General features: G+C 41.4%; 1 protein-coding gene across 1 annotated transcript; it reads left to right on the forward strand.

Moving 5' to 3' along the window:
* Nucleotides 1-2,335: 2,335 nt before the first annotated feature.
* On the forward strand, nt 2,336-9,048 carry LOC116391481 (E3 ubiquitin/ISG15 ligase TRIM25). The gene is made up of 7 exons (XM_031862121.1): nt 2,336-2,618; nt 3,253-4,217; nt 4,343-4,438; nt 4,871-5,119; nt 5,235-5,257; nt 7,291-7,445; nt 7,613-9,048. Exons 1-7 carry the CDS (start codon nt 2,375-2,377, stop codon nt 8,155-8,157), a joined length of 2,277 nt encoding a protein of 758 aa, XP_031717981.1. The 5' UTR covers nt 2,336-2,374; the 3' UTR covers nt 8,158-9,048.
* Nucleotides 9,049-10,938: the final 1,890 nt, after the last annotated feature.

Below are 10,938 nucleotides of genomic sequence, written 5' to 3' on the forward strand. Positions count from 1 at the left end.
CGTTGTTGTGTTTTTTTGTTCGTTTTGACAAAAGTACATTTTTGTTAAAGTTTCACTCTACTGATTGTTCACATGAAGATTAGATAACTGGTTATGGTTAGCAGCACTCTATGTAATGTATTACAGAATTGCTGGTGAACCCCTTTAAAGTGGCAAAATATTGCCATTGAGTGGGAAATTTATACAATTATGACTTTGATCTGTTGTAATATTGTAGAGAAGGTAGCTGCAAAGGGATATAATTGATAACTCCTTATGTTTTAGAAGGTTTATAGCAGGAACTATAATAAGTTACAAATGGCCACAACACACAAAATACCTGCATATTTACCATAATTATGAATATTGATGTCAAAAGGACCACACATGCCCACTGAAGAGTTTAGTTTTATTTAAAGAAAGCATACTGTGGACTTTGGTAATTCTCCAATATTATTCCCAAAAGTTATGCAACCATATCACACAGACTTTATCAATGGGGGGAGTTTGCTGATTTGGATGGATCTGTTGCAAGCCCGTTCATCTGCTGATGAAGACTGTATTACACATTTGAAAGTTCCAGAAAAGGCTACTCTGTGGACCTTGAGTTGGTTTTGTCAAACTGCTGTTTTCAAGGTCAGGAATAGATAAACTTTCATGCTCCACAATAGTAACGTTTTGGTGAATAAATGTATTTGTTGGTTAAAGCATTGTTAGTATGATTGTGTAAAATAAATGTAGCCAAATTTAGTTGCATTACAACACCAACATATACTCAAAACGTTTGAGGGGGAAAAAGAAGAAGGAAGTAAAAGAGAGCCACAAACTATTACTTAATGTGCTCCTCATTTGTGCAAGACAGGCCCCTTAATGTTCAACACAGTCTGAAAACTTTGAAAAAGTTACATTTAAAATGGTGTCTTTGAGAGGAACAGAAGAGTCTGCTGGGTTTAAAAGTAATCAAGAGTTTATCAATTAATTTCAATGTTACATGTTTTTTTTTTTTAAATGTAATGCTTATTTTAATGCTAGCCTTCAATTTACTTTATCGCGTTCATAAGTCGGAGCACACAATTTAGATACAGCCATCAGGTGATAGGCCAAAACTCTCACCTTGTATTTCCAGGCAACACTAAGGAAACACAGTCTCCTTGAGAGATAAAATTTATTTCAGATTATGAAGGATTAACCTCTCACTCACAAGACACAATAGCCTTTTTTATCCGAGTCACATGTCTAGACCACCATAAAGACAAGAATGTTGTGTGTGGAGGGGGGGGGGGGGGGGGGGGCATGAGAGAAATAAGAAAATACCACATTTGGCCGTTATTGATTGCAGCTGATGCTTTTAACAGCAACAACCCACTTCTTGCAGCTCACAAAGCTTTTTTCACCATGAATAGAAAATAATTGTTAGAAGCTCTGATTCAAAGCACTAAATAGGCTGCTGTCTAGACGGCTTAATGGCTGATTGGTTGTGTCTGGTTCATGGTCCTCATGGGAGTTGTTTGTGGTATCGTGAGATGAGGAATAACTTACATTTAATTTAATTGCATTTCTTGGCAAAACAATGAGTGAGTGCATAAAATGTTTGCAGCTTTTTGACTTAAGATTCCATTGGCTAAATGTTTGTTATCAGCCCTTTTATGGAAAAAGAGTTATGCAATTCTGTTCTATACCACAATTACTAAATGTAAAATAGGGTTTCTCAGGTCAAACCCAAAGCTCTGGTACAGAAAAAAGAGGAGGAAAATTCCAGAGCTCTTGAATTTTTGTGAAAAACAACTTTATTGTGAAGACACCAATGGAGTTCATCACAGTGTCCTCACGCAACGCTGAAAGTAAAAGTCAACCAATCACATAATGAAACCTTTGACGGATGAAAGTGAGTGACTGGAGTGTACCATTGATGTGATATAAAATACATTTACTACTCTGTATGGGCAATTTACTTCCACTTTGTACTACTTTTTAAAAGGTACACATTGTACTTTTTATTCATGCATGCAATACAATTGACAATGAAGTAAGTCTGTAATTATTGATAAATTGATTTGTGGATTGACTATAAGTGTGTATGAGTGTTTTTAAATTGTGGTTTTGCTGCTTTTACTTTATTATGGGTTAATATTATCAACAGAGTAACCAAGTAGGCTACGTATCTAAGTATTGTACTTTTGATATATTTGTACTTTATTTGTGCATTTCCATTTAATTAATGCTCCGACCTTACATACAACCTATGGCTCCTACATTATGCTACTGGCTTGGCGTGACTGTACCTTTAAAACACGCACTACCGGGGGCGGGGGGCGGAGCTTGATTCAAACATGTAGCCCCGCCCCTTGCTGCTTGACATCGCGGAAACAGTAAATAAACGTCAGCCAAAAACAAAATGGGAGCCACGTTGGACACCCCGGCGAGGTGTCCCCTCTGCGACGAGCTGACCGGGGACCCCGTCACTCTCAAATGTAACCACCGGTTCTGCCAACGGTGTATCGGGGACCTGTGGAGTATTTCCCCGACAGGCCCGTACCACTGTCCGGAGTGGAGGTGTACAACAGTGTACCAGACTCTTCCGTTTGACAGCAGACTGTCTCCCGCCAGCAGTCGATGGGCTCCGCCTCGCAGCGCTGCAGGTAACGTGAAAGTTACAGCAACGTTAATGCTTATTTTTTGTGCAGCGGTGTTTAAGTTGGTAGCTAATGTTGACGTTTACTAATGTTCTCCCACTGCTAGCATTAGCTAGCTACTTTAATATTTGTAATTCTGGCACCCTCAAAATATAATAGTCTTGACTTCCCCTCCGGAAGATGCCATTCGATCCACATCCTTGACGGTTTACGCAAAAGAGCAAGTTAAAATCTTTAAAATGTATACGCTCTTGTGTAATTTAGTTAATAGTTCATAGTTATTTAGCTAGCAAATAGTCAACAAGGGTAAAGTTTTAAGTTGAATACCAATTGTAAGGAAACACCAATCCAATATGCAGGATCCGTATTAAGTGCATTAGACGCATATCATCACACACATGTCAGTCAGTTATGGCAGGCTGCAGACTCAGTGACAGCTTTCCTGAGTGAGCTTACAAGGCAACATAATAACTCACAGAAGTGCAAACAAGCTAGATCATCACTGCTTGAGTTGACTAAAGTGGAACTGTTCAGTTGTGCAGAAGGCAACTTGCAGGTGTTTTTGTGAAGTATTTCTCTGAAGGTGCTAAATCAACACTCCCTCTAACCAGTTTTGCTTTGTTTGTATTCTATTTTACAGGCACATCGGGTGATGATGAACAAAATACTTCTAATCCCACATTGGGGAGGCCCTCACTCACCGGCCGACTTCTCGGCAAGAGAAAAGCCAGCACACCTGTATCAGAGCAACCTGACACAAAACGATCAACTGGGGAGTCTCCCCGCGAGCGCTCCAGTGATACCGAGACTCCCACCACTTCCTTCTCGTTCAAACCCTTGCAGCCTACGCGTGTGGAGACATCCAAGAAAGCAGGGCACCCAGAATCCACAAAGTCTGAGCGCGGCGATGGCACGTCCTCCAGTGACACCTCTGACAGCAAGGCAGTGCCTGCAAGTGATGTGCCTCCAGACATCTCAATCCAGCAGAACCAGCCTAAACCGGTAGATATGATCTCATTGGATGACTCAGACACCTCCAATGAAGTAGATCTATGTGATGCGCCTGCTCTTGCAACTCCAAAGAAGGACACACAAGTGACAGGAGTTCTTGCATCGCCAATGAAACCTGCCACATCTGCCAACTCTGATTCTTTCCCTGGATTTTCAACTCCAGGTAAAGGTACGTCTCCTGTACACCATGGCAGCAACTCTCCCCTGATATCCAGCAAACATCCTGCCGATGCCCCAAGATTTCCAAGTCGCGTTGGCATCTTCCCCCGGTCAGAGGACAAAAATGTCAGCCCTGTGCCCTGCCATTATTGCCCTAAAACTAGGTGTCAGTCCGCTGTCAAGACCTGTCTGGTGTGCGGCGCTTCCATGTGTACGGAACACCTGCGTCCTCACCTGGACTCCCCCGTCTTCCAGAATCATACCTTGGTTCCTCCCATGGAGGATTTTTCTCCCTGGAGGTGTCAGGAGCACCAGGAGATAAACCGCATCTACTGTCGGCAGTGCGGAGTGTGTGTGTGCACGGTGTGCACCGTCATTGGCTCGCACCGCGACCACACCTGCATCAGCATCAGGGAGGCAGAGAGAGAGCTCAGGGTAAGTGGGGACCTTTACAGCACCACGTATACTGTAAAATACACGGTGATCGTGGTCAAAGTTAAGATGGATGCAAATATTGCCATAACAAATAATAAGTCATTCCCTCCCCTCTTCCCACTCAGGTGAACCTAAAAGAAGAAATCAAGCAACTGCAGGAGGCTGAAGAGGAAGTGAAGAACAGGGCGACTGAACTCACTCAGAAGAAAGAGACCTTCGGTGTAAGAGATTTCACTCTATAGTTCTATACAGTATCTGACTCAACATGATGTATATGTTTCTTACAGATGCTGAGACTTATCCACATGTTTTTGAATAGGTTGAATTTTCAATATATATAATGTAGTTAATTATAGTTTTGTGGGTCAACGGATATGATGTTAATTATACATTCTAGATTTATTGAATTCAGATTCATGAAATACATTAGCGGTGTTTAAATTTTTTATACTATTTAAAGTTGGTTTGATGCTCGTATTGCTTGAGAAAACATCTTCAATCTTAAATTCAGATTTTCACATTTCTTTTCCGCTGGTCGAGTCAGGGTTCTCTGACTGCAATGAGAAAGAGCCGTACTGGAATTGAGAGTATTGCGTTGCATGACGTTGATTCACATTGTGTGTGTGTGTGTGTGTGTGTCTGTGTCCATCCAGGTGGTTTTAAGTGAGGCTCGAGCAGGAGTGCAGCAGCAGTACAGAGCCATCAGAGAGGCCCTGGAGCAGGAGGAGCAATCGGCTCTCCAGTGTGTGACGAAGGAGGAAGGCAGAGTTCTGGGGGGACTAGAGGAGGAACTCGGCCACCTCCGGAGCTCCCTGCAATCCATGCAACAGGGACTCCACACCCTGGAGGGGTTGGCTGATGCCAAAGGAGACAAACGCATTCAGGACCAGCTCTTCATTATGGTGCGTTGGATGTTAGAGAACTTTAAGTAAAACATAAGATCTACTTACTTTTGGCTTTAATGACTTATGAACACTAACACAAGGAATCTTCTTTTTCTTCTCTCTGACATGACAGGAATACAGCAAGGTAGCCCAACTGTAAGTGATTTCCTTCTCAACTTTACCTGGTTGCATGTAAAGAGTTTATTTGTTGAACATGTCGATAGCCAAGTGTTCTACCAACAAAGCATAGCTTCAGTAAACAGCCAGTGTGCAAAAAAATGTCATTAATGTCCTAAAGAGTCGGTTCAACCTTATTCTCTCACTTCCCTTTAGCTATGCAGAACTAAGTGTCACGGTTTTGAGATCGCTCTCTGCTTCCAACCTCAATATTTGTTTGGATTTGAATTGAATTTGGTTTTTGGTGCTGACCAACAATTGCATTTAAAAAAAATCAACAGCAATTTACCTACAAAGAGTCAGTGCACCTGTAGAGCTGGATATCCACAGACAGGGTTCCCACGCCTCCTGGAAAACCTGGAATACATTTGACAAATTTTCAAGTCATTGAAAACACATGAAGAATCTGAGAAAAAAGCTAAATGTCCTGGGAAGTCTTGTGATGTTCTGGAAAAATATTTCACATGCATTCTCTGATTTTCATTCAGCTGAGAATGAACTACTAGTCTATCTACCAGAGCTCCCTAAAACGGATAACTTTGCCATCTGAAAGGGCAAAGTTATGTTCACAATCAAACAAAACCAACTGCATGGCTGGATACCAGTGGTGTATAGTAACGAAGTAGAAATACTTCGTTACTGTACTTAAGTCGTTTTTTTGGATATCTGTACTTTACTTGACTATTTATATTTCTGTTGACTTTTACTTTTACTTCACTACATTTTGCAAAGAAAACTGATACTTTGACTCCGATGCATTTCCCCTGAAACCTTCGTTACTCGCTACAAAATCAAATCTATCTTTAGAAACAAAATGAATCATGAGACCAGCGTCGGGGGACTGTGGTGGAACAGAGACTGCAAGCAAGCAGGTTTGGTGAATCAGTGGTCCTAGCTTACAAGTTAAATCATTGGTTAATCACGTTAATGCGCAAAACAAGTGCTCTCAAAGCCGCGGCGTTTTGATTCCCAGGATGCTATATGCTATAGCTAGCAAGCGACAACACGAGTAGAATTCCACACAGGACGGGTGGGATGAGGAGAGGTGGATGGGTCAAACAAACACTGGTGTTTCCTCCAGGAGGCCGCAGTTTGTGCCGTGTGTGAAACGAGAAGCCAATGTTGATTTATTTGTGACGTAACTTCCGTACTTAAGCAACGCCACTTCCGTAGATATTTTAACGCAAACCACGATCTTTTCCTAAACCTAACTAAGTAGTTTCATCGCCTAAACCTTAGTTGTTTCCTGTGAAGATGGAAGTTTATTTTGAAAAGACAGTATGCATGTAACAAGCGAAAACAGACTCATGTTGCTGGACTTTTGCAGGAAAAGTGAGGAGTAACTTTTCGTAAGATATCAATAAAACGGGGATGAATTTATATCATTGTATAAAGAGAGTGACATGAGAAGATCAATCTCATGTCTGTAAGTTAAATCAGCTATAATCACTATTTTAAAGTGATTAGTGACTCATCTAAAACATTTAAAAAAGGAATAACTTCAATAGAATCATTCTATACACTGTAGCTTCTTTACATTCTATTAGAATGTAAAGAAGCTACATTGTATATTGTAGTCTATACACTGTAGCTTCTTTACATTCTATTAGAATGTACAGAAGCAACAGTGTTCTGTTTTTATTTGTTATTGGGGTGAACCAACCCTTTAATGCTTTCAACTCTGTATGAAACTACTCAAATACAAATATGAGAATAAGTCAACACAATTTTTATTAACAAGCTGTATTTTCTGCTACATTTATATTATAAACAAATCAAAATAAACAAATGGATTGTTGACCGGCATATTATGAATAACAACTGCAGTCTTTTGGGGTAGATGTATGATGTGTTTATTTGGGTCTTCTTTCACAGACGCTTTAGTCAATCTCGCTAGGTTTGCTAAAAGGCTAAAGGTAACTTTGTTTGTAACTCTTCATATGCCTTCTTTGAAGGTGATTAAGGAAAAATTAAGTGTAATAGTCTTAGATCTTTATGCTTTTCCTCACCAGGACTAGTAACATTGGGAGCTGTGTGGACCAGTTCAAGGCTCCAGAGGAAGTGGATCGCGCCCGGCTCAGATGTCTGCAGAGTTGGACTGAGAAACGTCTGGACTCAGTCGTCATCACTGTGCCAGGCAAATCCAGAGACCTCTACAGACTGCGCTGTAAGACATGTTTGTTTGGGGGGGGTTTTGTACCAACACCTGTTTACTTGCCACTCACTGATGAATCGCAGCTAATTAAACCAATGGACAAAATGCATCCAGTAGGCCCAATTGTGGTATATTCAATTAGTCTTAATTATTCTTTCATTTCCCTTTTCTGTGTACAGATGGTACCGCCCTCTTCTTGGATGCAGATACTGCCCATCCCAAGCTGCAGCTGTCCGATAACGACAGGAGGGTGACCTACAGCGAAGCCCAGCAGGCCTACACCGATCACGATGCTCGATTCAGCTCCTTTCCACAGGTCCTGGCCTCCCGTTCACTGGAGAAGGGGTGCTGGTACTGGGAGGTGAACGTGCCAGGGGATGAGGGCCGCTGGAAGGTGGGGCTGTGTGAGAGTCAGATAGAGAGGAAAGGCCAAAAGGACAACTCTCGTCTGGGCTTCAACTCGCATTCCTGGTGCCTGGCCTGTGACCGAAAGAAGGTGGAAGCTCTGCATAACAAGGTGGCGGTTCCTGTGGATGGCGACGGGCTGCAGAGGGTGGGAGTGTTGCTCGAATTTGAGGAGGGCATTTTATCATTCTTTAATGTGACACCAGGGGGCAGTCTAGCTTTAATGCATTCCTACAAGCACAGGTTTACTGACCCTCTGTACCCAGCGTTCTCTGTGTCGAAAACACACCTGGCCATCTGTGATCTGTTTGAGTCATAAACCACGCATTACTCACATCACTTGTGATGGAAATGTACAGGATACATGAAAGTGCTGTGCCTTTTTATGTGAAAAGCAGTTAATCATTTAAAAAATATATAATCAGTAAATTGTTAGGAGATGATAGTTATGCACTGCATATAATGCTCTACTTTTACAAAAAATCCTCAAATGTGATTTTATATTATAGTACTGGACCATACAAGGTCCATTCATTGTACACAATACATGCAGCGTTCCAAAAAGTAGCAGCATAGTTTTTGTTACTGGATTTTAGATTTCATTTAAGATTGTCGATAAACAAATGTGTAAGTTTTTACATGAGTTCATGTAATCAGTGCGGACCAATACAAAGTTGTCTTAGATAATGTTTCCATTTTCAGAATGTTTTTAAAATTCTCCAAATGTTCTTTGTCTTGTCTGTTGTCTTTTTACAGTAATAAAAGTCAGAGTTTTGAAAGCAAAGTAAAACTTGCGTTACGCCTTGCCTATTTGCGTTTAAATGGAAACACCTGTGTGTCAGGTGACAGTTGTTGTGCTAACTTTGAACTCTCACTGCCCCTGCAGCCTGTGAGCTTTACTGACAAACACTGCCTTTGCCAAAAACTACTTACAGCCCCACAGTTTGCAAACTAAGGCTCATTTATTCTGACTGGGGGTCTGTGTGGTTGACGTCATTGAGGGGGATCAAAGTGGTGTTTACATAAACCCCTTCTGGGTGATTGGTAGAGCACCAGCATGCCAGTGGTTCAGGGACAGCTGGCCAATGATCAAGGTGGATCCAAACTTGTTGACTAATTCAGTAGCTTAAAGTCCTCGGGATCGATGGTGGCAAATGTAATCTAACTGAAAAGGACTGAATAAAGGAAAGCTCAGTGGTAGAGCTTTGTAAAGAGAAAGGTACGCAACGCACAATTTAATTAAAAGCTACTTTCACCAAAATGTGCATCCTCTTCTGAGAGACGATATTTGAATCCATGCAGGTGCACCAGCTTAACCATGGCAACAATTTCACACCATCAGCTACACGATCCAAAGGTAGTCGGACATTTTTTTTTGCTTTCTTTTTCTTTTCCCCAGCTGGCACATGAAGGCAGCTTATGAGACATGTCTGAGAGGGTAGAGGGGGAGGGGGAGAGGGAGAGGGGGGGGCTTCAACGTCAGGATAATTAAATTCTCCTCTCCCTGTCCATCCAGTGGTCTCTCACACTCAGCCTGTGTCTTACAAGCTTCTCCAGACTACAATTACATTTAATGAGCTATGGGCTTATTGGATGTTGGCAGGGAACAACGTGTCAGATAGTTATTTTGAATATGTGATGGAAGTAGTGAAGGCTCTGGTTCGCTACATTGGCTAAAAATGGAGCATCACTAAATCAAGCGACAGGGTCTTCTCTTTATTAGGGATCAAGTTAACAGCCCAAACGTCTACTTGTCAAAGCGTCCTCAGATAAGAGAATAGTTCTACCTACTTCCAGCTGATGTGGTGAAATGCACTTAGGTATTTGTCTCGGAGGGACATGCAAAGAATCAAATCCCAAATGACAACGTGGCGGTGTACAGTGATAAATTACTCCCAGGATGTGGGCTTGTCTTGCAGCTGAAAAGCCTTTGAATTACAACAACAGTAAGCCTCTTATAATCCGTTGATTTACGGTAATATATTGTTCCTTTCCACTGGCGCTCTCGAAGGCATATAAACAGACATCCGAGTACAAAGGAGTATAAAAGTCAGGTTATAGAGGGTGCTATTTGCTTTTGAAATCAATACTTCATTAAAAGGAATACAGACTTATCCAACTGTTGAGACTAACCTTACATGAATCGCATTTGTTCATGCAGGAAATTTCTTCCTCCTGTCAATTCATACGGAACAGTACAGTAAATTGGGTCAATGTGGGTGTCATTGGCAGCACTCTACTTAAGAGTGCATGCTTTTACCTCTCCTTGTCTGGATGGAAAGTGGAATGGCATGAAATTACCAAGGTCTGACATTTTAAAACAGCAAGCCTTCCACTTAAACTGCTTTCTTAATGCCACAAAATGTCACTCTTCTTAAGTGCTAGCTTTCTGGTTGGTCAATGACCTCGTGTGAGGTTGCTCAGACATTGCCGCCTTTTGATTTAGGCCACTGAACATCAAAGCTTCTCTTTCTTCTTCTTTTCTTGTGGAAGTAATAGTGTCTGTGCAGCATAGATTGCTGTTGCTCCTGTGCTGGGAACGGTAGACAATTCAATTTGCATTCTTCCATTGGAAAACCCTGGAACAACCATTACCTTCTTGTTCAAGGTCAGTTGGAGCCACTGATTTGAGTCACTCAGCATGTAAAATGTTACATTTATATTCAATCAGCAAGACAATCAGTTGTCTCTATAGCCTCAATGTGTCCCTGTCACATATTATTGCCTTTGCATTTGCGTCACAGTGTCCGATATTCTGGAAAATATTCACCCTGCAATCTTTCGTGCAACACTTGTAGCTGTTCTGAAGGCACTGGTTTTTCCAGAGTGCAACATATTCTGTCTTTTGCATGAAACCAATTTGACCTGTTCACCAAATTGCGACTGCATTTCCCAATCCAGGTAGCTGCAAATTGTCTTTGCTCTTTTTTATCCTGCTGTGGGCATGATTTATTTCTTTATTTTTGAATAAAGTTAGAGAGAAAATACAAGGATTTTGTAAATGCCGTCAGTTTTATTAAATGACATTCTGGGTTTTTCAAAGATTGCAGAGTGCATATATTTTTGAGAATTGTCTTTGTATAGTTCGAGATGACAGCTA

Source organism: Anarrhichthys ocellatus, unplaced genomic scaffold, assembly GCF_004355925.1.
Source record: "Anarrhichthys ocellatus isolate YVR2014 unplaced genomic scaffold, GSC_Weel_1.0 scaffold2, whole genome shotgun sequence".
Lineage (NCBI taxonomy): Eukaryota > Metazoa > Chordata > Actinopteri > Perciformes > Anarhichadidae > Anarrhichthys > Anarrhichthys ocellatus.

Coding starts and splice junctions, on each gene's coding strand:
- LOC116391481 (XM_031862121.1), top strand. CDS start 2,375: ATGGGAGCCACGTTGGACACCCCGGCGAGGTGTCCCCTCTGCGACGAG. Junction 4,218..4,342: donor AGGCAGAGAGAGAGCTCAGG/GTAAGTGGGGAC, acceptor CTTCCCACTCAG/GTGAACCTAAAAGAAGAAAT. Junction 4,439..4,870: donor AGAAGAAAGAGACCTTCGGT/GTAAGAGATTTC, acceptor GTGTCCATCCAG/GTGGTTTTAAGTGAGGCTCG.